This window comes from Schistocerca gregaria, chromosome 1, assembly GCF_023897955.1.
Source record: "Schistocerca gregaria isolate iqSchGreg1 chromosome 1, iqSchGreg1.2, whole genome shotgun sequence".
In the NCBI taxonomy this organism is placed as follows: Eukaryota; Metazoa; Arthropoda; class Insecta; order Orthoptera; family Acrididae; genus Schistocerca; species Schistocerca gregaria.
The window spans coordinates 792284622-792311152 of NC_064920.1; the positions used below are offsets into that span (position 1 = coordinate 792284622).

Consider the following 26531-nt stretch of genomic DNA (forward strand, 5'->3'; position numbering starts at 1 on the left):
ACAATGAAACCAGTAATGCAAATAAAGTTATTTAAAACATAGCCTGGTGGAATTATGTCATGTTTCAGACATGTTATTCTCTTTATGTATAAAGCACACACTTCCATGACACAATTGAAAAATTACTTGCTTGTTGCTATCTGCTACACAGTATGATGGCAAAAAGATAAATTTCAGCTTTCACAAAAGACTTGATTTGATGTCTTCGTATTGCATTGGTTCAATAATTCAAGCAAGGTATGAGTTCTCTGCGACACTGCCCTTCAGTTGATTTCATTACGTTCGTGAGTAATTCTGTTCCATAATGTATTGAGTTTATCTTCTTTTTATTCATTTTTATTTGTCTTATTGTATTATTCATGTTTTGTGCTTCTCATAAATCAAACATTTTCTTAAATTTATTTTCAAATTTCCATTTTTCTATTTTTTTGCCCTATGCTTCAAACTGTTGTACATACCTTGTTATCTGTCTATAGTCAAAACATTGCCAGTTCATTCATTTTAGGTCTTGAAATATTCGTTTTCATCCTAATTGCGGGTTCTTTTGAAATTATTTGTCTCAGCTGGAACATTTCTTCCTTTCTTGTGGCATTTATTTGTGCTATTTTGTGTTGACCTTGTATTCTAGTCTGCTCTGCAGTGTAACATCCCTTTCCTCATTTGTTGGGGGCATTTGCTTTTACCATATGGGCTATTTCTCCTGATACCATTTGTGTTGCTTCAAAAAAATATCATGATGTCTGCTAGTATTGTCCTCTTTTAATACAATTTTACTTCTTATTTGTGTATGTTGGTGGATTATGTAGAATATGCAGTCTGCTTATTTCTCAAAGTGAAATTTTTTAGAGTTATGTTTAGAACTACAGTAGTAGCTGCATCTTTCTAGTCTCTAGATCTTCAAACTTTGTTGTAAGTGTTAGCAACACCATGTTCACATTGTTGCATGCTCTGTTCTGTCATTAATATTTCTTTTTAAGAAAGTATTCTAATACAAGCATTATGTCAGCTTTATTTCTGTAGTCCTATTTTACTTTTTCTCCATATAAATCACCCACTTCCAAATTTCTTTGTATATTTTTTACCCAATCTTACATTTAAACATTGTATCTGTACACAGTCATGCAGTATTATTCTTGTGTTATTGTTATCAGTTGTGACCAAAGTTGTACAGTGGTTAGGATACTGGACTCATATTTGGAAGGAGTAGTGTTCAGATTTCTATTGAGCTATTGTAATAAGGGATTTCTAATTTAATCTTTGAAGGAGAAGTAAAAATTCTATGGTATAACACAAAGGTAGCCTTGATGTTAATTCTTTTCTTTGAACATGTTGCACAGTAGTATAAGTCAAATGAAAACTTGATGTGTGGAAGAGTTTTGTTTCTATGGGATTTTAAAGTAAATGTGTTGTATGTGTGTCATTCAAATGAGTAAAGAATTAAATTTATTCTCCATCAGTGTATGACAGAATAAGGTAACAATGAAAGAAAAGAAACATTTTCCAGATGTCCTGCAACATTTTGTATTTAATCTTTCAGCTTCTTTAGCCTTCATCAGGTGACAGCTGACTGTGGCAACAGCTCAGATAACTCTTGAAACACAGATATAGACGATATGAAGTACAATGCATGGGAAAAAATCACAAAAACGATAGAATGTATGAAGTATGGGGGAAAGGAGGTGAAACCAGAAGGAGTAGGGCTGATAGTGAAGGTGAAAGTGAGCTAAAATGACATGAGAACAATGAAATCAAAGAAAAAAATAAAAGGACCATAATAGTGGGATGCAGATCAGTGGCTGAATATGTCTCAAGAGAAGGGACAGCAGTTGTAAATGGATTAGGTGGGATTCATAAGTGTATGCTAGAATAAGGAAAGAGAAGGGGTGATAAGTTCGAAGTTCAACAAGTTCAAGTGGCACAGGAAGTCACGGGAAACAACATGTGAAAATAGGCAAAAGAGAGAGAGAGAGAGAGAGAGAGAGAGATATTTATATTGATAATTTATGTTGGGGTTGAAGAATGTGGGACATGAGATGCCACAACAACATTTTGCGCTGTCATGTGGCCATGTGTTGAGCACGTACAAGATTGTTGATTCAGTGTGGCTAATAAGTCATAGCTTGTGAAGTTTGGAAGACTAGTCCCTGTCTGCCACCTACCTATCCCCTCCCCTGCTCCCACTCCAATATTATACAACCTTCTGTTCCACCAAAGCATGCACTAATGTTTATCCACTTATCTCCTTTACCACTCCCCCCCCCCCCTCCAAAACCCAAACCCAAATCTTTCAGCTGCACGCAGTACCCCTACCCTGCCCCACTATGTCCCTGCACACTTTCACAAGCAGCACTACATCTTCCACCACCCTTAACCTGCTATCACTCCCCCTCCCCACCCATACTACCCCCTTGCCCCCCACGTTCTACACTGGATTGCTATTACCATCAGGCATAGTTGCTCTGTGTGATGAGTAGGTTGATAGATCTGTAGCTGTAATTATTATTATTATTATAGCCTGTTTGTCACCTTCTTGTGTGGCTGCTGTGTACGGACGCAGGAGGAGCTGGCCACTCTTCGCGAACAGCTGAGCGTGTTGATGGCCGCGGTCAGCCGTCTTCAGGCTGCTGCCTCGGAGTGTAGCGGCAGTGGGGAGTCTGGTGCGTCGCAAGGTACACCCCAGGTGTTACATGCTTCACCCACTGTCCCTGCTGTCGAGACATCTTCTCGGGTACCAGGCACGGTTGGGCCACCCTCTCCCCAAGGGGAGTGGCGGGTTCAGCGGCGTTCGCGGCGCACGAGGTGGATGGTCAATGTGGAGGCTGGCCGTGTGGCATCGCCCGCTCTGCCTGTGAGTGGACATGTGGCCGCTCCTTCAGCAAGGTCCGAGGAGGCACATGGGGGGAGTGGTTTATTAGTTATTGGGAGCTCCAACGTTAGGCGGGTGATGGAGCCCCTTAGGGAAATAGCGGAAAGGTCGGGGAAGAAGGCCAGTGTTCACTCTGTCTGCTTGCCGGGGGGTCTCATCAGAGATGTGGAGGAGGACCTACCAGCAGCGATAGAGAGCACTGGGTGCACCTGACTGCAAATTGTTGCTCATGTCGGCACCAATGACTCCTGCCGTCTGGGTTCAGAGGTCATCCTCAGTTCGTACAGGCGGTTGGCGGAGTTGGTGAAGGCGGAAAGCCTCGCTCGCGGGGTGGAATCAGAGCTAACTATTTGTAGTATCGTTCCCAGAACCGATCGCGGTCCTCTGGTTTGGAGCCGAGTGGAAGGCTTAAACCAGAGGCTCAGACGATTCTGTGGAGAGCTGGGGTGCAAATTTCTCGACCTCCGCTATCGGGTGGAGAAATGTAGGGTCCCCCTGAATAGGTCAGGCGTGCACTACACGCCTGAAGCGGCTACGAGGGTAGCAGAGTACGTGTGGAGTGCACATGGGGTTTTTTTAGGTTAGAGAATTCCCTCCCTAGGCCCGACAAGATGCCTCCTGAGACGCGGCAAGGCAGGAGTAGGCAAAATGCAACAAGGAATAACAATATTAATGTGCTAATAGTAAACTGCAGGAGCGTCTATAGAAAGGTCCCAGAACTGCTCTCATTAATAAACGGTCACAACGCCCATATAGTACTAGGAACAGAAAGTTGGCTGAAACCAGACGTAAACAGTAATGAAATCCTAAACTCTGATTGGAATGTTTACCGCAGAGATAGGCTGGACAGTGAAGGGGGAGGCATGTTTATTGCGATAAGAAGTGCAATAGTATCGAAGGAAATTGACGGAGATTCGAATTGTGAAATGATTTGGGTGAAGGTCACGGTTAAAGCAGGCTCAGACATGGTAATTGGATGTCTCTATAGGCCCCCGGGCTCAGCAGCTGTTGTGGCTCAGCACCTGAAGAATAATTTGGAAAATATTTCGAGTAGATTTCCCCACCATGTTATAGTTCTGGGTGGAGATTTTAATTTGCCGGATATAGACTGGGAGACTCAAACGTTCATACGGGTGGCAGGGACAAAGAATCCAGTGAAATATTTTTAAGTGCTTTATCTGAAAACTACCTTGAGCAGTTAAACAGAAAACCGACTCGTGGCGATAACATATTAGACCTTCTGGTGACAAACAGACCCGAACTATTTGAATCAGTTAATGCAGAACAGGGAATCAGCGATCATAAAGCAGTTACTGCATCGATGATTTCAGCCGTAAATAGAAATATTAAAAAAGGTAGGAAGATTTTTCTGTTTAGCAAAAGTGACAAAAAGCAGATTACAGAGTACCTGACGGCTCAACACAAAAGTTTTGTCTCAAGTGCAGATAGTGTTGAGGATCAGTGGACAAAGTTCAAAACCATGGTACAATATGCGTTAGATGAGTATGTGCCAAGCAAGATCGTAAGAGATGGGGAAGAGCCACCGTGGTACAACAACCGAGTTAGAAAACTGCTGCGGAAGCAAAGGGAACTTCACAGCAAACATAAACATAACCAAAGCCTTGCAGACAAACAAAAATTACGCGAAGCGAAATGTAGTGTGAGGAGGGCAATGCGAGAGGCTTTCAATGAATTTGAAAGTAAAGTTCTATGTACTGACTTGGCAGAAAATACTAAGAAATTTTGGTCCTATGTCAAAGCGGTAGGTGGATCAAAACAAAATGTCCAGACACTCTGTGACCAAAATGGTACTGAAACAGAGGATGACAGACTAAAGGCCGAAATACTAAATGTCTTCTTCCAAAGCTGTTTCACAGAGGAAGACTGCACTGTGCTTCCTTCTCTAGATTGTCGCACAGTTGACAAAATGGTAGATATCGAAGTAGACGACAGAGGGATAGAGAAACAATTAAAATCGCTCAAAAGAGGAAAGGCCGCTGGTCCTGATGGGATACCATTTCGATTTTACACAGAGTACGCGAAGGAACTTGCCCCCCTTCTTGCAGCGGTGTACCGTAGGTCTCTAGAAGAGCGAAGCGTTCCAAAGGATTGGAAAAGGGCACAGGTCATCCCCGTTTTCAAGAAGGGACATCGAACAGATGTGCAGAACTATAGACCTATATCTGTAACGTCGATCAGTTGTAGAATTTTGGAACACGTATAATGTTAGAGTATAATGTCTTTTCTGGAGACTAGAAATCTACTCTGTAGGAATCAGCATGGGTTTCAAAAAAGACGGTCGTGTGAAACCCAGCTCGCGCTATTCGTCCACGAGACTCAGAGGGCCTTAGACACGGGTTCACAGGTAGATGCTGTGTTTCTTGACTTCCGCAAGGCGTTTGACACAGTTCCCACCAGTCGTTTAATGAACAAAGTAAGAGCATACGGACTATCAGATCAATTGTGTAATTGGATTGAGGAGTTCCTAGATAACAGAACGCAGCATGTCATTCTCAATGGAGAGAAGTCTTCCGAAGTAAGAGTGATTTCAGGTGTGCCGCAGGGGAGTGTCATAGGACTGTTGCTATTCACAATATACATAAATGACCTGGTGGATGACATCCGAAGTTCACTGAGGCTTTTTGCAGATGATGCTGTGGTGTATCGAGAGGTTGCAACAATGGAAAATTGTACTGAAATGCAGGAGGATCTGCAGCGAATTGACGCATGGTGCACAGAATGGCAATTGAATCTCAATGTAGACAAGTGTAATGTGACGCGAATACATAGAAAGATAGGTCCCTTATCATTTAGCTATAAAATAGAAGGTCAGCAACTGGAAGCAGTTAATTCCATAAATTATCTGGGAGTACGCATTAGGAGTGATTTAAAATGGAATGATCATATAAAGTTGATCGTCGGTAAAGCAGATGTCAGACTGAGATTCATTGGAAGAATCCTAAGGAAATGCAATCCGACAACAAAGGAAGTAGGTTACAGTACGCTTGTTCGCCCAATGCTTGAATACTGCTCAGCAGTGTGGGATCCGCACCAGATAGGGTTGATAGAAGAGATAGAGAAGATCCAACGGAGAGCAGCGCGCTTCGTTACAGGATCATTTAGTAATTGCGAAAGCGTTATGGAGATGATAGATAAACTCCAGTGGAAGACTCTGCAGGAGAGACACTCAGTAGCTCGGTACGGGCTTTTGTTAAAGTTTCGAGAACATACCTTCACCGAAGAGTCAAGCAGTATATTGCTCCCTCCTACGTATATCTCGCGAAGAGACCATGAGGATGAAATCAGAGAGATTAGAGCCCACACAGAAGCATACCGACAATCCTTCTTTCCACGTACAATACGAGACTGGAATAGAAGGGAGAACCGATTTCTTACGCCCACAATGTTAATTTGTACCTGATTTTACATCAACATATTTATAATTTTCTCGCCATTTATGCATTACAAAAAATTACACTGGCACAATGTTGGCCATCCAGTAGTGTTTACAAATATTACATGGTTAAGTTTCCTGATGCCAGGACACTCTACTCAGTGGATGTGAACTAATAAACATGTAAAAGTTCGAACAATTGATGCGGTATCTTCCGCTGCGTGGTGGCTGATTTGAGTAACTAGATTTGTTTGAATGAAGATATCATGACCAATCACAACCATTTCCAAACTGTCTCTATTGTGCAACCGCAATTTCGTCATTGTAGTGATCATCATGACACCTTTGTCGAACCATATTTAGCATGTTTCAGCGTATGGCCACTTGGAACGCTAGTTGTTACTGTCATTTACTTTGCGTTCCTCAAATGTTTTTAGTTTATTCACAGCGTTGGTTACGAATGTTATTCATGCTGAGCAAAACGTGATTCGAGATTTTATTCTAGTCATCGAGTGCATTATTTAAGTATGTATTTTTTGTGATGTTACACAAACAAACAATGTGAGTGATAGTCTGCGCGCGCATGTGCGCGCGCGTGTGTGTGTGTGTGTGTGTGTGTGTGTGTGTGTGTGTGTGTGGTTTTTTTTTACATTACTGATGAGGCACCGTATCTGATAACCTCAAAAAGATGACTACAGTGCAAGAGACGCAGAATAACACACATTCGAACACCATACAAAATACTTATTTACATATTTCCACTTGACAATGACAAAAAATTCTTGAAACAAATGATGCAGAGTATGAAAAAATATGTAACTAGTGCAGTATTTCATTATTTAAATAATAAATGACACCTGTAGGCTTTCAAAAATATCGATTATGACATGTGGAATTCAAACGTTCCCTCTTCCCAGACAGTTATCAGTTCCAGTTACATCGGTGGTTTTTATTACATAGATAATTACATATTATTAGATAATGAACAAGTCCCTGACAGGTCTTTTGATGCCTATTACATGAAGTGCAAGTGGGTATCCTATACATAACTTTTTCAGCTTAAAACGTTATTTTCCACATTTTACATTTTCCCATGATTTACACCATTTTTTTCGAAGTCCCTTGAAAAGTGAAAAAGTGGAGTTTTCTTATTTTTATTATTTAGTATCTGTTGTTAGATAATAGCTTCTAATAATGATTGTACTTTTTCTTGTAGGAAAAGAACTATGGTATTGGAGGAAGTAAAGGTCCATACCAGTTAGTATGCCAAGAGAATGGGGATCGACCTATGAAACGTGAAAATCCTCACAAATATTTGTTGTACAAACCAACTTTCAGTCAAATTATGGTGTTTCTTTCATCAGGTACAAACTTTTAGGAATTATTTCCTACAGCCTACTTGTGTTCTGAAATAGAGCAAATAATATGCAGAAGTTTTGAGGAATTTTAAAATGCATGTGGTTGCAAACTACCAGTGCAGCATAACTGCAGGATATTCTTTGTGGTCATAATAGTCGCAGTATCTGTGCTAAAGCAATTTGAAGTCTAGTTATATTTTTCAAAAATGATTTTAAATAAGAGTAACTTGTGACTGTAGATATGTGTCGAATACAAATCAATAGATCCAAGGTTCAGTCAAGGATTTGCCTATTAATGTGTAGGTTGCTATACAATTGGTTGAATATACCAATGCTCACATAACAGAAAGTCAAGGTCATTCACCTCCAGCAGTAAAATACTATGTATAACACAGTGATGTTAAAACAATTTATTGGTTTAGTAAATTCTTTAGTTTGGTTTAAATTATTATATTTGCAGTAACCAGATTTTGTGAAACCCATAATTTTGTATCAGTGAAATTATTATTATTATTATTATTATTATTATTATTATTATTATTATTACTACAGCGACTAGTGTCACATAGTTAGGTATCATACAAGGTCTTAAACTGTACACCTGAATATGTCGTTTTCTCCAAAGACCTAAGTATCATGTGTGTCAAAAATATGTTACTGCATGATGGCTGCCTGCGCAAATTTCAGTATGTGAAGCACTTATCTTAGAGCATGTGTTGAAGTGTTTAGTTTACTTTGTAATGCTGTGGAACTGAATGTCTTGTTAGCTTTGATTTTCATTTATATCTACTGGCTGAAAATATTTCACTTTCTATGTGAAGTGCAAATATTACTTCTTAAAAGTGTGATCGACATTGGTACCGTCAGCTAAGTAAGAGTGTGGTCAACATTACACAAATATGGTAAAAGATATAACCTTGGTTCTTTCACAGGCCAATAGAGGTAACCTTTGTTCTTCATGCAATGTCCATGAAGCATTAGTTCACTTTAAATTCTTGACTGAGATGCACATGAAGAGGTATGAGTGCAGCTTGTGTGTCATGTTTTGAGGCTGTATTTCTCCGTAGCTACACCAAATGAGTCATGCAACAGCATCTAAATATATGTGGAAATCAAAGTCATTTGTAAAAAAGAGAGTAACTTCCTATAAATTGGTTAAAAATGTGGATGACTTTTTCTGTTTTTTGGGGGGAGGGGGGGGGGGGAGACTTGGTTTCAAGCATGTGTCAGACAGATGTCAATAATTATTGACACTGGAGGTGACTGGATGTATTATTAATTGTGATTGCACTTTTATTTTGTTTATGTTTGATGTATGCATATGTTTTAGATTGTTATCAAATACATTTTTCTACTGGTTAACCCGACCATGACCTTACTTAGCAGACTGTATATATATTTTGTTGGCCGTCATCGTCTCCAGTACAGTACATTTGTAAAAATACTGCATTTGAACTGGAAAGGAATTAAGTTAATGACCCTAAGCATGCATACAAATTTGGGTATTGTAAGTTTCCCAAAATCACTTGAGGTGAATACTACGATGCTGTATGCTTGATTTCCTTCCTTGTCCTTTGCTTGTGCTCCATCTTTCCATCCTTGTTGATGGCACTTCAAACTTCAGCCTCCCTTCTCTCAATAAATCTGAAAGAGAATTATGTTTGAGGCTTCATAGATATCTAAAAACAAGGAAGGAAAATGTGTTCATAAAGTGATGGTGTCATTGATAGCTAGCATAAAAATGTAAGTAGTGTCTTTCCAACTTTCCATTCATGCTGAGAGGAAAGGGGCTCAAATCCCAGTTCAGCCATTTAGATTTACATTCTCTGCAATTTCTGTAATTCACTTGGCAAATGTTGAGATGGTTTTTCCAGTAATTTGTTTTTTGATTAAGATAAATTGGTTGTCACCTAAAAATTGACATTCACATTTGTGAATTTAGTTGGTTGGACAGTTTAACTATATAAAACAGTCTTCCATTTTCTTCATATGTACAGGATTTGAAGGTCAGTGCCCAAACATCAATTTATGTGTTTTGCAGGACGTTGAATGCGTAGCATGGGCAGGATGCTGAATGCGTAGCATGGGTCACTGGTTCAGTTGTAGCTGACAGCAATTCTCTCTCTGAAAACTGAATGCTATTATGTATATATACAATTTTTTCATTTAACAATAAGAGACTTCATATGTCTGTATCGGTTTTCATGCAATTACTAATTAAAAATAAAATGTTGTTAGTTTTATTAAAGTCTATGGTTCGAGGGGCATGAAAGGGAAGCAGTGGTTGGGAAAGGAGTGAGACAGGGTTGTAGCCTCTCCCCGATGTTATTCAATCTGTATATTGAGCAAGCAGTAAAGGAAACAAAAGAAAATTGGAGTAGGTATTAAAATTCATGGAGACGAAGTAAAAACTTTGAGGTTCGCCGATGACATTGTAATTCTGTCAGAGACGGCAAAGGACTTGGAAGAGCAGTTGAACGGAATGGACAGTGTCTTGAAAGGAGGATATAAGATGAACATTAACAAAAGCAAAACGAGGATAATGGAATGTAGTCAAATTAAATCGGGTGATGCTGAGGAAATTAGATTAGGAAATGAGACACTTAAAGTAGTAAAGGAGTTTTGCTATTTAGGAAGTAAAATAACTGATGATGGTCGAAGTAGAGAGGATATAAAATGTAGACTGGCAATGGCAAGGAAAGCGTTTCTGAAGAAGAGAAATTTGTTAACATCGAATATAGATTTATGTATCAGGAAGTCGTTTCTGAAAGTATTTGTTTGGAGTGTAGCCATGTATGGAAGTGAAACATGGACGATAACTAGTTTGGACAAGAAGAGAATAGAAGCTTTCGAAATGTGGTGCTACAGAAGAATACTGAAGATAAGGTGGATAGATCACGTAACTAATGAGGAGGTATTGAATAGGATTGGGGAGAAGAGAAGTTTGTGGCACAACTTGACTAGAAGAAGGGATCGGTTGGTAGGACATGTTTTGAGGCATCAGGGGATCACAAATTTAGCATTGGAGGGCAGTGTGGAGGGTAAAAATCGTAGAGGGAGACCGAGAGATGAGTACACTAAGCAGATTCAGAAGGATGTAGGTTGCAGTACGTACTGGGAGATGAAGCAGCTTGCACAGGATAGAGTAGCATGGAGAGCTGCATCAAACCAGTCTCAGGACTGAAGACAACAACAACAACATGGTTATATATCTTTAAGTCACATTTGCATTTTATAGTTAATATTAAATTAAATTAAATGTTAAAAGAAAAGTTGCAAGGGGTTCAGTAACTTGGTAAAAGTGAGGCAAGCAAAGGATAGAATGACTCTTTTTAAGAAATAAAGTAGAAAAGTCACATATGACACAAAAATCAAATGTGAAATGCTAGCAACAGATCTAATATAAAAATCTGGAATTTTAGAACTGGCAAAGAAGTTAGTTAACAAGTTAAAATAGAGGAAAGGCTGGCTGAAAATGGAATTAATGTTACTGATAGCCGGCCGGAGTGGCCGAGCGGTTCTAGGCGCTTCAGTCTGGAACCGCGCGACCGCTACGGTCGCAGGTTCGAATCCTGCCTCGGGCATGGATGTGTGTGATGTCGTTAGGTTAGTTAGGTTTAAGTAGTTCTAAGTTCTAGGAGACTGAGACCTCAGAAGTTAAGTCCCATAGTGCTCAGATCCATTTGAACCATGTTGTTATTGATAGATTGAAAGATTGAAGATAGAACAAAAATCAGCAACAACAGAGATAAAAAGAGAAGAGTAAAGTGAAGCAAAATGAATAACTGATGAAGGAAAGAAGTAGACAGTGACACGAATGATCTCAAGTGTAAGCCATACAACAAATCTCCCTTTATGAAGTTCTGAAATATTGATGCTGGAAGGGAGAATCAAAATGACTCGTGCAACAACAAATATGTACCACACAAATAACACCACTAAATGTACAAACTACATTCTGTAACACATGACAGGTACAGGTACAACTGTCAGGATGACACTAGTGATTGTTGTGTCTTCAGATGCTTTCATCTTCCTGCTCTGCATCTCCATACACTCGCTCCACTCACTTTCATATATGCGAATTACACTTGTGGAAACTCCCCTTGCCCAAGCCTTGTTTTTTCTCACTGGCAGTAGATGTCTTGAGTGACCCTCGTACTTGTGCTTCAAATGCAATTTTCACAATATTTCTTCTAATTTGATAGACTCTTCCTGTCCTTCCTTTCACTGTATTTCATAGTACCAATTTCTGCACAAGCACATACAATATCCCTGATTTTTCCATTTGTGTTCCTGTTACTGTTTGTTCTTTTTTCGCATGTTGTACCGCAACCAACTTCTGTTCTCTACAGACTTCAGTTGTACATGAAGCTTCAGTTCCATGAGAAGTAATTATAACTATGATTGAAAAGTAACAAAAAGAGAAATAGTACAGGATAAGAGTAATTTAGTAGAAGACAAGAAGTGGCCAGCTCCAGCCTAAAAGGAGGAAGTGTTGAATTAATAAGAAAATAGTGAATTTAGTAAACACAAGAAGCTGGGATGTGTGAAAGTCATGTGGATGTTTGCTGACTAAAATATATATTGAAAATTGTTACCAGAGTTCAAAGAAAGAAAATTAGTCTGGGAATTTAGTTAGTAATAGGTTGACCAAGCATAATACCTTGGTGAATATTTTCAATCTTCTTACTATTGAATGTACTGAAAATTGGTCGCTCTCAATTTTTCTGGCCTTTGTGTATCTTTGTCAGGACTCAGTCCTTACTCTTGTTAGACAACAGCTGATGATGCACAGCATAACTCCCCACTGAATGGTCGTTTGCTCTTCATCTTTTATATTCTCATATTGGACGCCAGTTGCTCCCATAACAGACCTCAAATGACATACTTTTTTTCTCTTACATTATCTTCACTTGTATGCCTCATAGATTACATATAGAGCAATCAAGTAGAATATTAGGAGGGCCAGAGGTTTCATTGGAATTTGTGTGATATAGCTTTCCAGGATTCTGACTCAGCTGGTAAGTATAGTATTTCATCTTATCTGTGTAGTTGTTGATTGTTTTGTTTCCAGCTTTCGTTAGAGTAAGTAGTAGTTAAAAATTCAGAGCATCACTTAGTTGCCTTATAAATATATTGTGTTAAGCTCGTAAAGCCTATTTTAGTGAACTGCACAGTTTTACATGCCAGCTACTTAATGTAATTTTTGCATGTTTAAGTGTAAAGAAGTGTATCATTTGTTTCTTGTGTTTTTTAAATCACATTTGTTGCTTTTCTTATCAGTTCCGTCTTTTTTTTTTTTATATTTTTCCCAGTGGCTGTGTAGTTCTGAAACGTGAACCAGTAGATTCCCAACCAATGGCAGTTGAGAAGTTCTCTTAGCACTGCAGTTTGAATAATGTGTTAATAAAGAAGAGAATGGCATGCAAACACTGTTTTGTAAGTTTTCGTTACACCTTAATGTGCACACACACACATTAATTTTTATCTCAGGTAGAAATTAAATATTGTGATTGTAACTACAGAAGTATCATGCTTGATTCTCTAGTTATTTTACACAAGCTTGTTATTGCACTTCTAGCATTACCTGGGGCTTTAGAGTTACAAGCTGCCTTCATCATCTCATGTGATACTACCTTAAATAGAAATACGCTGTATAATAACCTTTGTTTCTTAGTGTGTTTCAGTTTTGTTTATTACTTTAAACACAGTTCATTTATTTTTTACAAAGTAAAGGATTAAAAACACCCATTTGTTATCAGAAAGACTTGGATAATATCTCCTTTTAACCATAGGTATTTTCAGCAGGACATTTAACCCCTGTAGACGTTATTAGAGTTTTCTGTTGGTCTGTCCATCATCTACTTTGTTAACTCAGCAAAAATGTGTAGTAGAGCCACGCGTGCCAAGCTTCCCTTTGAAGCCATCAAGTAACAATTTTATAGTGTTGTTAAAACTATTTTTAGGTCTTCATCTTGAGCGGATGGAGTCAGCACGAAAAGGGGCTTCCTGTCGGGTGTTTCTTCTGACCTTGTGGCAACAGAAATGCACAAAATATATTAAAATCATAATTTTATGAGCCCAATTAATAGAGCAACCTTAAATTGACTTGTCAGAGTTTTTATTTCAAGGATATAAATTGTTCATTGCTGGTGACAGCAAAGCAAAAAGAATAACTAATTCCTTTATTGTCTCAGTATGTTTGGTGTTCAGCATCATGAGAATTTTACTGTTCGTCATCCACATGTGTGATAGGACTGTGTATTCAGTGCAGCTTGACACAGCAGTTATGCCTCAGTTGCTGCTGGGAAAACCAATTATTCTTCATATTTTACTGTCCCTGGCAATATCATTAAACTGAATATCAACCAGAGTAATTTGAAATACTCAATCAATTAGGCACATAAAATTATAATTTAGATTTTTACATAATGAGAACCAAAATTGCATTTTGTGTTGGCACTGAGTATCGTATGAAATACACCATTCTAGCCACATGGCCGCCCCCCGTCCCCCTCATCCTACTCGCAACCCCCCAAACACAAGAAGACTTTCATTGAAAATTACAAACTACATTGCTCTAAAAGATGTCCTTAGGCAAGATTGTTGTAAATTAAGATTATTATTATGCCCATTGAAGTAAATCTTCAGTGCTTGGTTTTTGTAGTGTTACATTTCAGTAACTGTTCAGTAGCCCCAAAGTAACTGAATGACTGAACTTTAAATATGTATATGATGCAACACCTTAAATGTACTACCCAATAGACTGACATTAATGCATAATAATGTTTGAGAATGACGTATGAAATACAGCAATTTCCAGGGTATTCTTCAGCTTTAGTTTTCCAACCAACAGTAGCAACTTCTTACACAGCTACAAATGCCATACGTATCTCCAACCATTGTGGTATTGTGCAGATGCCAGAAATATTCAGTTTTTCAATATATTTAACACTTTCACTTTAGTGTTAGAAAACAAGCTCAGGCAGAGTAAAATAAATCAGCAGTGCCATATTCCAGGGCAAACTCAAATTGTCCATATAAGAAGCTAACTTGAGTGATTAAGTCACTTTCCCAAATGCTGCCAATTTTTTAAAAGCACCTTGGAGGTGACTTGTGAATTTATGTCTTTCGAAGTGTGCACGCGCGCACGCACACACACACACACACACACACACACACACACACACACACACACACACACAGAGTCTGTCCATGTAGCAGGTAAAAATGAGAAAACTGCTATGAGTGCTTCAGTTGTGCATTCATAATGCATTGTGAAAGTGATAAAATACTACCAGGACACAGTAGTGTCAGAATGTGGTGAATAGTCCCACACTAGCTATTTATTCATTTTATGTCCTTGAACTTCTTAAAGGTGAGTCAGTTGGGTGGTTCAGCAGATTTGTACACAATTCCAAGCTGAATATCTAAAATCCAATTGACAATAATGTAATGAGACTGGCTGCCTGGCATTGCAAAATATTGTTGGGGCACTATCAGTGGGGGTAGAAAATGTGCAATATACATTTACCAAACAAATATGTAGATCTTATGAGCAGAGCTGTAAACTGCAGGAACCACACCTAATAGCTTGGTGCATGCTGCGCAAATGTTGAATTAGATATGTATGCCACAGTGCTTAAACTTTATATATAGGATTCCACGATCTTATGACCGAGATTTCATGGTCTTCCAACCTAACTTCATGCAAGGTTTCCCTTACATAGTATATGAAAAATCATGTTTTTGTGCCTCCAATACTTCATAATTACATACAGCTAAAATTAAGGCTCATGAGTGCCACCCCTGTTATGAGCCATGCAATTGATGTTTGTTGCATCACAACAGGTAGCCATACTGAGCACTTGTAAGGTACATTTAAAAGTTTGTCAGACTTTTTATATTCATTGACTTTTTTTCCCCTCATTAATGCTTTGGGGCTATATGAGGAACCTCAGAGGTACATTTCAGTGATGTTCTACATTAAAAAGTACCACATTGCTTTATTCAGAAGGCTCATTTTGAATGATATTCTCTGGTTTTGTTTGCATGCAGTCCATCGAAGCTAATCCTACATTCTAAAAAAAGTGGTTTTCAAACCATTGACATTGTGGTGTAAATTAAGGTCCAAGGTATTGTACATATTGTACCCTGTAACCATTGACCATGGTGTGACCTTGTCTGCGAGAAACTGATGAAAAACTTTGGATTTCCTCATGATGCCCCAGAGCTTTAAAAATAGAAACAGTACATAGATAATCATCATGGAATTCTGTCATAAGAAAGTGTGTCTGTTACAGGAAGACACCAAATACAGGATTCTTAAATGGCATCCCATGTCAACACTTAGCAGGAAGACAGAGGTGCCACTAAATAACTCTGTCATCCCGGGTGAACTTTAGAATAATTTATGCCGAAGAGCACCTAAGCCACCCAGATATTAAGATCTCACAAATATATGAGTACACAAAGATGGCGTGCCTCTGAGACCAGTCATCTATATTATCTCTCCTGTATGCAGGCTGACAAAGCTTTTAACTTAATTATTGTCACCTATAGTTACCCACTATAAATACAATGTTAAGAACTCATAAATGTTTGCAGCTATCATAAAACAGGTGACGATAGGCGCCAGGAAACTTACTGCCAGCCTTGACATGTCTCCCTTTTTACAAAGGTGCTAGTAGAAATTATGTTAAAACTGTTGGCTCCTCAGTTTTCCCTTGAAATTTTAAAATTATTTTGACACGCCTTTACAACCACCTATTTTTGGTACATTGGAAATTATGAAATGTCTGAGGTAACTGCCATCAAAAAACAAGCATTAGACAGTCTCCACCCTCAATCTATCCTGCTTCTTCAAATATGTTGACAATACGTTCCTGATGTGGCCACATGGCATTGAGGTACTGCAGGAATTCATCGACCGTATGAATGGTATACATACAAACATTAGATTTACCATGGAGATTGATGGGGCAAGAACTTACCTTCCTTAGATATGTTGGTTGAAAGGAAACCAAATGAACTTGGTCATTTTGTGTATTGAAAGCTTCCATCATCAGGCTCAGAGAAAGCTATGCTGAACACTCTAATACACAAGCCAGGACTCAGGACAATTTTGACCAAGAAGCACCACAGCTCCAAGAGTAATCAGCTGTAAATAGTGTTCAGAAGGAACGAGCATTTGGTGTGCGATATTAGGTCAATGGTATTGAGGAAACCAAGACGCTATGGTGTTCAGCCAAACCAGGAGGACCAACACGTAGTGTTGCTTCCATTCTGTGATGCAACAAAAAGTAAGACAGGTAGATTCCTAACAGTCAAGGAATAAGACCAGTCATCTGGCCAACCAGAAAAATTAAAGAAGTGTTGCAACATTTTTAAGATTATCTTGGTCTGGAGTCCTAGGGATTATAATATTCCTTGTAAGCATAGCAGTAGTTTAAAATGGACAGTCTATAAAGACATCATCTTAAACAGAGGAATTTTGAAAAATTGGTAGTGTTCCAGCATAGCCTGTTACATAAATACAAGATTTTATTTGAAAATTGAGAATTCTGGCTCAGACAGAATGGAGACTGTGTTATTAGGGACAAAGTGGAAATTAGACTCTGTGATAACAACTTTAATAGAAACACTGGCTGTGCGCAGGGCAGTGTGTGGAATAGTGGTGCACTTGATAAAGAAATATCATACAGGAAGACTTCTCCTAGCTTACCGCGTGATGTGATGCTGGTCATTAAGCACCAATGTAGTCTATAGATTTAGAAGACACCAGCTCAGCATGTGCCAGCTCTGTGACATAATCCAGCTGATCGAATGCTGTTCTGTGTGCATAAAAATGGCAGTCTCACCAGTTTCACAACTGTCAGATAGCCCCTTACATGATGATGGAGGCGGTCAATGAAAGCTTGTGATTTTATCCAAATTTGATATGGCTAGTTAAATTAAAACTTTCTCTTCAGTGTTTGATGTTCATGAAGATCTTTTAAGAGCATTACATTGACAGAAATTTAATGAAAAGTAGTTGAGATGCACCTTTATGTTATCCATAAATCCCTGAAAGATGAATAATTTCTTTCTCATTGGAAATGTAACATGTACAGTTGCATATTTCTGACCATTGATACGGTATGGAGGTCAAATGACAATATGAGTTCTCCTTGGAGAACTGCGGCATCAAAGTTCTAGCAATTGAGCGTCAAATTCAAGTAGGCTTTTTGTCGCCACTGATCTTGGAATAGTCATAGATGATAATTAAATACAGAGAGGTTGTAGAAAATGATGGAGTAACATGTGTCTCCAAAATTACATACGAATCCATGGATAATGAGGATGTACTATGTTATCTTTCTAAAATGTATGTTTTAATAAACCACTGCCTAAGAAAGAAGGAAGTAGTGCCCAGAGTTGCTAAAATAAAATTGAAATGTGTACATATTTTTTGACAGCAGCAGTTCCAAGAGAATGCTTGACAGGAACTTCTATTCTGCAGAAAATGTAGTTAAATAATTATGTTGTTATTAATTTTTGCTCTCTATAGAAATCCATCATAAATCCTATGAAATGTTGAAGCAGCTGTGCAATGGAAAATCTTTGCATTAAATTATTCAATTGTTAAATGGTTTACAGGGCTCACCCTCAAAACACATTCCCACACAATGGATGCTGATACTTGTACATGATGGAGTGAGGATTGAGGTCCGTTAGGAAATTCAGCAATTGTACAGGCATATGATGGTGTCCCTCTTACTCATTATTGTAATCAGAAGTGTGTTTCATCATTGCAAAAGCAAAATTGGATACATCAATTCAGTTTGGACTCTGCATGTCCTTCCCATTCACCAACACCAAAGAAAAGCCATGTTAATCTGTTGGAAGGGAAGGCACTTGTTGACCACACCTATTGCTATTCTAGAAAAGAAAGGAGGAGGAAAAGAACTTAGTGGACGACCTTTTCACCTAAGACTGGGAAGAAAAAATTGTGTAGCCTGAAATATTTTGGTTCATTAGTAAATCTTTCAGTCTACATCAGTGTGTGTGCTGTTTTGAAACAGAACCTGGCCTTCAGTGGGCAATGCTTCTACTGAGAGTCATTCAGGCACAATTGATGACATGCCTCACAACTTCAGTTATGCTAGCACCCCTCTTTCAAGATGTGAAAGTGGAGAGAGGTACTGGCAGAATTGAAACTGAGAGACAGATCTGGATAGCTGAGTTAGTATGAACATTGCCCACAAAAGGTTCCAGGTCAAGTCCTACTGTAGCACTCAGCTTTAACACTTTAAGGTCTGGTACTTAGTACGACATTCTAGCACACAAGACTGTGGTTTTTTGTCATTTTTCAAGAAATCATCATTCGGGAACGGTTACAGATAAATCATTGCAGTTTTTTTGTGTTTTACCACTGCACTTTAAACTTTAAAATGAAGTAACACATTGTAGTTACCAACTTCACTTAAATTTACACTGTTATCACAAGGTAAATAAAGTTTTGTAGTAGGATTTATTGTAAGCAGAAAGAATATTACACTTGTTTATGTTTTGTAAAAACAAACTGAAAGGTATTTATAAAGAAAATCACGGTATGCATCTATATTACATTACTATTTTTTATAAATCATTTCTATATGTAATTGGCTTTCGTGTGACATAGTTCAAAGCATTCTGTCATGCAGAAAACAACACACATTGGACAGTAGTATGTCGTTTCTTTCCTTTTCCCCTTTCCAGTTTCTTTTTTAGCCTTGTCACCACACATTTTACACGATCTGCACATCCTCGCTTTGTTGTCAGTTGGAGGAATTTTTCTTCCAAAATGTCACCCAGTTAGTCTGTCGCATACAGTCGAAGGGTTCTGTCCTACTTGTTCCTCCCCTGCCATCATGGCCAGTTATTAGACAACACTGGCCAAAATTGTTTACTTTTATACAGTCTATATTTTATTCGTGATCTGCTGGGCGTGTTTCCCGTTGAGACGTCATGACAATATCCTTCTGAAGCTCTTCTTCTGTAAATAAAGAAGTTGTATGCACAACTGTATAAACTGTATTATTGTTAGAAATCTAAAATATGTTACAGGAAATGTACATAACAAAAGTATACAAGCCGCCAACTTTTTCGTACATATTACAACATGTCACAAAATCGAAATTTCAGTAAATATGTTATACTTACCTGCAATATTTCTGTCATCTTCAGAATCGTCACAAAATTCTTCTTCAGACCCCGAATCATTGAATAAAACCTCCAAAATTTCTTCATCTGTACTGCGACATCTTGCCGGCACTGCTTTCATGTGGGTATGTCAGAAGCTAAAGACGCGAACATTTCTCTTGTGGATTTTTCCCATAACTAAAACATCAAGCTGCATGACGAAGCACACGAACTGCGAGTATAGCCCATAGTATGTTCTCTGTGCATTTTTTACTTCACTGCGAGCATAGCTTGTCACTTGTCAGCAACACATAGTGCAGGGACTGTGAGCATAGCTCGCAGCTAGACCGCAAAGTGTTAATCTAACAGAAAGTATCAGAATATGGTTTCTCTACAGAATATAAGGCTATGCTTTGAGGCATGAAAATTGTACTGTAAAGCTTTTATAATGAAGTACCTAACTTTGCAGTTAAAATCTTCAGTGGAAGGTTTGATAAACAATTTTTTACCATATGGTGAACAAACTACAGTGCTGAAGCTAAACTGAGTGAATGTACGACTTCGGAGCATGTAGGTGTTAACATAGTTTTCAAATTAAATATTCTTGATGAAAGTGATAGGTGATATATAAAGTGAAAGTTCTGAGACAAATGTTGACATTCTTATGGAAGAATTCAAACTAATTTCTGCACATTCTTTTTCACTAAGTGCCAGATTTGTGCAGGTTCTTTTCTGGAAATGAATGTTTAAAACACACTGTCAGCCATCACAGTGAATGGGAATACAGTGATGAAAATAAATTTTTGTTACGTTAACAGTAATTCGAGGTTTGAAACAGTATCCTAAAATTAGGAAAGATGACCACGCAGCTGTAGCTGATTGATACGTAAAAATATGCAACAATAGATAGGTTTTGTTCTTTTTTATGATTTAGGTATGCGCATGCATGCGCACAGGCACACACATGCCTGCCCCCCCCCCCCCTCCCCCCACACACACACCAGACAGACACCCAAAAAGTGACACTGTAACACTACCTAATCACTCAAAGTGTTCTCCCTCCCAACAAATGCAATATTGTAGTGCTCCTCCATTTTGTAGATATCTTCTTTTTTGTGATTTTTATGCTACTGTTGCTAAGAGCCACCTGTCCCTCTTTCCACATGTCTTTCATTGTGTCCCCACCCACGTTTTGCCACATACATCTTTTGCCCTTTTGGTTAACGCAGTATCTTCCTCTCCACCCAATTCTGTTAGTCTGCTCAATTGCTCACAATTAGTCAGCTTTACTGAGGTTGATTTTTGTTTGTTTGTGTGTGTGTGTGGGGGGGGGGGGGGAGCATCAATCAGCTGTAGATAGTGTTGTCCCTCCTCATTTTTGTTAATTAAAAAAAGTTTTTTATTACTGCCTTGTGTAAAAAGCAGCTTAACCAGTCTGAATTTTCCGTGGCGTTGAGTTCACAATTTGTGGGTTAACTTACAGGTATAGGTTGTATCAAAAAATATAAAAAGGAAGAGGCAGCTTAAGTTCTGTGTTAAGCTAGTTTTTGTTTATGAATATATTTAAATGGTTCTTTATGACATTGTACAAATTGCAAAATTTCATTCAATTTGTCATTTGTTTCCAATTTTTAAACTTAAAAATTTGATGTACATTGCTACACATCATCAACTTTTTTTTACTCGTTGTAGCTCCGCCACTCTTTTCTTGTTACAGTAACAGATTTGGACAGAACAATTACTGGAGTGAATGTTAATGGGATGACTGCGGCATTGTTACCACATAATGTGGGTGGGTCTCTTAAAGGATAGGATTGGTCTTCTTAGTTTACACTAATTGCATGTTTCCACACCAGTTAATATACTGATAAACTTTATTACATGCCTTCATCTTTCTATTATGAGTTGGTCTTTAAGGCTGTTTCGTAGTTCATGTCAGGTCATTTAGAAATGGTGTTCTTCCAGGGTTTAAAGAGCTACCACCAAATGGAGCACTGCTGCTGTACATTTCTGCAGATGGATGCTTCTCATCAGTTAAACATCCAGAGGACAGTAAGTAATAATCTAACTATTCTGAGTGATTGTGCTATCTGATGAAGAGTATCTGGACATCTATTAGTGGACATTAATGTAAGGTATATCCACAATCATTGTGACAGCTTGAACTCTACTGAGGATCCTTTCAATGAGAAGCTGAGGTCTGGAGAGAAGTTGATGTTCCAACTCATCCTAAAGCTGCCATTGGCTTCAGATTGGGACTCTGGGCAGGCCATTTAATAGCAGGAATGTTATTGTCCACAAACCATTGCCTCACAGATGCTGTTTTATGACAGGATGCATTGCCATATGATAGAAACAATCATCATCGCCAAACTGTTCCTCTACTGTATGCATTAGACAGTGCTGTGAAATGTGCTCATACCATTCCAAATTTAGTGTTTTCTTAAGGTCAATAAGAGAGCCACACCCTAAGGGCAAAAACAGCTGTGTAGTGTAACATTACCTCCTCTGTACTTCATGCATATGGATAGAAAGTTTTCTAACAGACAGAGAGCAGTATGTCGTCCTGAATAGGGAGACTTTAACAGAAACAAGCGTAACATCAGGTGTGCCCCAGGGCAGTATAATAAGTTTGCTGCTTTTTACGATTTACATAAAACGATCTGGTTGATGGTATTGACAGTGGCATTAGACTGTTTGCTGATGATGCTGTAGTCTACAGGAAAGTAGTAACACATGAAAGTTATTAACAAATAAATGAAGATTTGCAGAAAATAAATGCATGGTGTAATGATTGGCAGTTATCTTTCAATATTAGTAAGAGTATCCTACTGCATATAACAAAGTGAAAATCCCCATTAATATATGAGTACAAAATAAATGCCCAGTCTTTGGAAGCGGTAACATCCGTCAAGTATCCAGATGTGAATATTCGAAATGATCTCAAATGGAACAATCAGATTACACAAGTAATGAGCAAGGCAAACTCTAGATTGTGATTTATTGGTGGAATCCTAAACCGATGCAGTCCTTCAACAAAGGAAATTGCTTACAACACTTTAGTTTGTCCAGCCTTAGAGTATTGTTTGTCTGTATGGGATGCTTACCAGTTGGTCTGATTCAAGATATTGTGAAGATCCAATGGAGAGCAGCAAGATTCGTCACAGGTACATTTAGCCATCTCATACAAAGTTTGATGTGGGACACACTTGCAGACAGATGATGCACTAAATGGAAGGGGCTGCTCACTAAATTCCAAACTCTGACCTACGCCAAGGATGTCGAGCATATGTTATTACCACCAACTTTCAAATCGCGGAATGATCACCACTCAAAGATAATGGAAATTAGAGCTCATACTGAGGCGTTCAGACAGTCGTTCGTTTTTCCCACGTGCAATCCACGAGTGGAACGGGGGGGGGGGGGGGGGGGGGGGGGAATATGACTTTGGTGCAAATAGTGCCCTCTGCCACACACTGCTTGGTGGCTAGTGGAATATGTATGTAGATATGGAGATTGTTGCCACTGTTCTTGATGACAGGCTATGTTCACCATATATTTGCCAAACTGAAACCCACAATCTTCCATTAGATTGCCACAGGGTACAGTGTGAGTCGTCACTCCAAATCACTTGTTTCAAGCCATGTACTGTCTAGTGGTATTGCTCTTTACATTGCCTTAAGTACTGCTTAGCATTGACTGCAGAAATGTGTGGCTTATTAGGAGCTAATCAACCAGTATACTACATTATTTTTAAATGTCTTAACACACATTGTGCTAGCTGGACTGGTGGAACTCTGAGTGATTCCTTCTGGTGATTTAATATGCTTTTTTACAGCCTCCTTCCACAGTGTTTGATGGCCCGTGGTCTGCACAAGGTCTGCCTTTTCTTGGTTTAGCTGTAGTTGTCCTTTTGTGTTTCCACTTCAAGTCACATATCCAGCAGTCAACTTGTACAGCTGTAGAAGGGTTTAAATGTGCCTGATGGATTTGTCATTCAGTTGACATCCAATGACTACCCCATTTTTGAATTCACTGAGCTCTCCTGACTGTCCTAGTTGGCTGTTATGGCTTTTCTACTGAATGCAGAATACATCCCATCTTGTTTTGTGCTGGCAGATCACTTCTCATGACACTTAGTGGTCAATTCCGCATTACATAGGGATGTCCAGATACTTTTGATCACATAATGTGTATGCACAGGTACTATTTGTGTATTATATGTTACACAAGAAATTAAAAATACAGTAGTCTTTTTCAAATTTGTGTTAATATCAAGCCAGTATTAGCAGACAGAAACTACCATCTTACATCATTTCTTTTATTACATCTATCTTTTTTTTCAGACAAAATGTGTATTTCAAGTCATCTTCCTACCCTGTAATTTGAAAAGGTTTATGGTCAGTACTAAAACCTTTCAAAAATTAAGTATACTGAAACAAGAGTGTTTCCATTGCATTAGCAGTAATGTGCTGAGTGTCCTGGTCCATCTTTGTCACGCAAACCAATTGTAGTTGTCCAGTTATTAGATACATGGTGTGAGAAAAATGATGTTCAAAGTCCATATGCTAGTCAGACAGTTCCAGTATTTTTAAGGGGACTTCCTCATTTGTTTGCATATATTATATTATGTTACTTTGTAGAATTTGTTGCATACAAGGGTTGTCCAGAAAGTAATGCACCACCTTTTTTTTTTTTTTCTCAGCCGAAAACAATTCTACAAATGCAAAACGTTACATATGTATTATTTGAAGTCTTGTGAGTGAGCATGTGAAGTTTCTGTAACTTCAGACAGCTGCAGGACAGTTTCAGAATGGCATCTGTAGGTAATGAACATCACAAGCAATGTCCCGTCATTCAATTTCTCAGTGCAAAGAAAGAAACTGTGGGGAATATTCACAAATGCTTCTGCAAAGTCCATGGAGCATCTGCTGCCAACGTTACTTATTTAGCGTATGGCTAATACAGACATATCATAAAATTAAATTACATATACAGATTAACATACTGACACACACAAGAAACTTAAGTTTGTCTTTACAACTGAATATCCAGTCCTATCCAGTGCACTGCATCTGGGAGTTGCTGGCAGGAAGTTCTCTTCAGCACCGTGATAGGCTCGAATCCTGCATTCACTAACAATGTGGTGAACAGCCTGGTATGGAGCCCTGCAGTCACAGGCTGGATTAGGCAGCTTCTTCCACGTAAAGAGAGCATCCGTGCATCGGTCATGGCCGTTGCGGATTCTGTTGAATGTAGTCCAGGACTTGTGTGGTAGGTCAAATCCACTTGGAAGTTTAGCACCTGAGATGATGATACGCAGGCGCACATCTGTCACTACTTCCCACTGACCTTTCCATTCTTCAAGATGTTTAAAATCCTTAGCAATCACAGAGTTGGATGGGGTGATTTCAGTCTTTTACGAATTAATAGTGGTAGGTCGCTATGCACGGGTAGGTTAGAATTCCTGGAGATCTTGTGGAATTCATCTGGGTGGCGACGAGAATTGTATGATGACTGTTCATCCAAACAGGTGCACAATACTCAGCACTTGAATACACTAAGCCCAGAGCTGAAGAATGCAGGGTGGTTGCTGAAGATCCCCAGGTAGTTCCTCACAGCTCATGGAGTATGGTGTTTTGAGTTCTCAACTTTTGAGCTAAGTTAAGATGGTGTTGTTTGATGCATAGTGTATGGACCAAGATGACACCAAGATATTTCGGACTCCAATTATGATGAAGAATTCTGCCTCTGAAACTTACTTCCAGTTTTACGTTCGCCAACCAATTATTTAAATGGAAGCAACACACTTCTGTTTTACTCACACCGGGTTGGAGTCTCCAGATTTTGAAGTAATTATCTAATGCAGACAGGTCATTGGTTAGAATCTCTTCTGTTGTCTTCATTTCCTGATGTCTTAACAGCTAAAGCCAGGACATCAGCACAGCAGTATCTTCTGGACGAAGTGATCAGATAGGTATAGGTTGAACAGTAGTAGTGAGAGAACTGATCCTTGAGGCAATCCGATGTTCAGCTTCCTCTCCTTACTTATGTTGCTTCCAGTGATTACTTGGAACTTCCAAATGCTTAGCATGCTGTTAATCAGTCGAGCCATTGTTCTGCAGGGTATGATGCGGAGAAATTTTTAGATAGGGCCTTCCCTCCACACAGTGTCCAAGGCGGCAGTTAGATCAACAAACACCACAGATGTTTTCTGCTTCATTTGGTACCCTGACTCTATGAAGGATGTGAGAGACAATACTTGGTTGCAGCAGGTCTGAAGCCTGCCTGATCAACTGGAATGTTCTATAGGATAGCGCTACTCATTCTGTTATATAGTAGCCTTTTAAAATGCTTGTAGCAGCAGCTAAGTAGGGCAATGGGGTGATAGCTTTCTACCGTGTTGCAGGGTTTGCCAGGTTTCAGAACAGATATTATCTTCACCTTTTTAAATTCCTGTGGAAGTTGACCGGTCAGCAGGATGTCAGTGAAAAATTCTGCCAGCCATTTATTAGCTTTTCCTCCCATATGGATCAGGAATTCTGGATGGATACCATCGAATCCAGGCGCCTTAAGAGGTCTGAGGTCCTTCACTCCAGAGTCAGTGTCTGAAACTGTGAAGGGATGGATATAATCAGAAAAGGGAGATGCCATGTTTTTCGGGTCATGAAGCTGTCATCTGATATGTTTTGCACTTTTCTTGTCAGGAGGCACTCTTGAGGTTGTAATGATGTGGGAAGCAATTTGG

The 26531-nt window shown here is 38.9% G+C and overlaps 1 protein-coding gene across 3 annotated transcripts in view; it reads left to right on the forward strand.

The window, feature by feature from the left end:
• LOC126269725 (protein SCAI) overlaps window positions 1-26531 on the forward strand; it is an 80231-nt gene that overhangs the window by 21316 nt on the left and 32384 nt on the right. For all 3 annotated transcript variants that reach the window (XM_049974014.1, XM_049974013.1, XM_049974015.1), the window contains exons 9-10: window positions 7477-7624; window positions 21749-21835. In XM_049974014.1, coding sequence (XP_049829971.1) covers window positions 7477-7624; window positions 21749-21835 — 235 coding nt within the window. The remainder of the gene's footprint in view (window positions 1-7476; window positions 7625-21748; window positions 21836-26531) is intronic.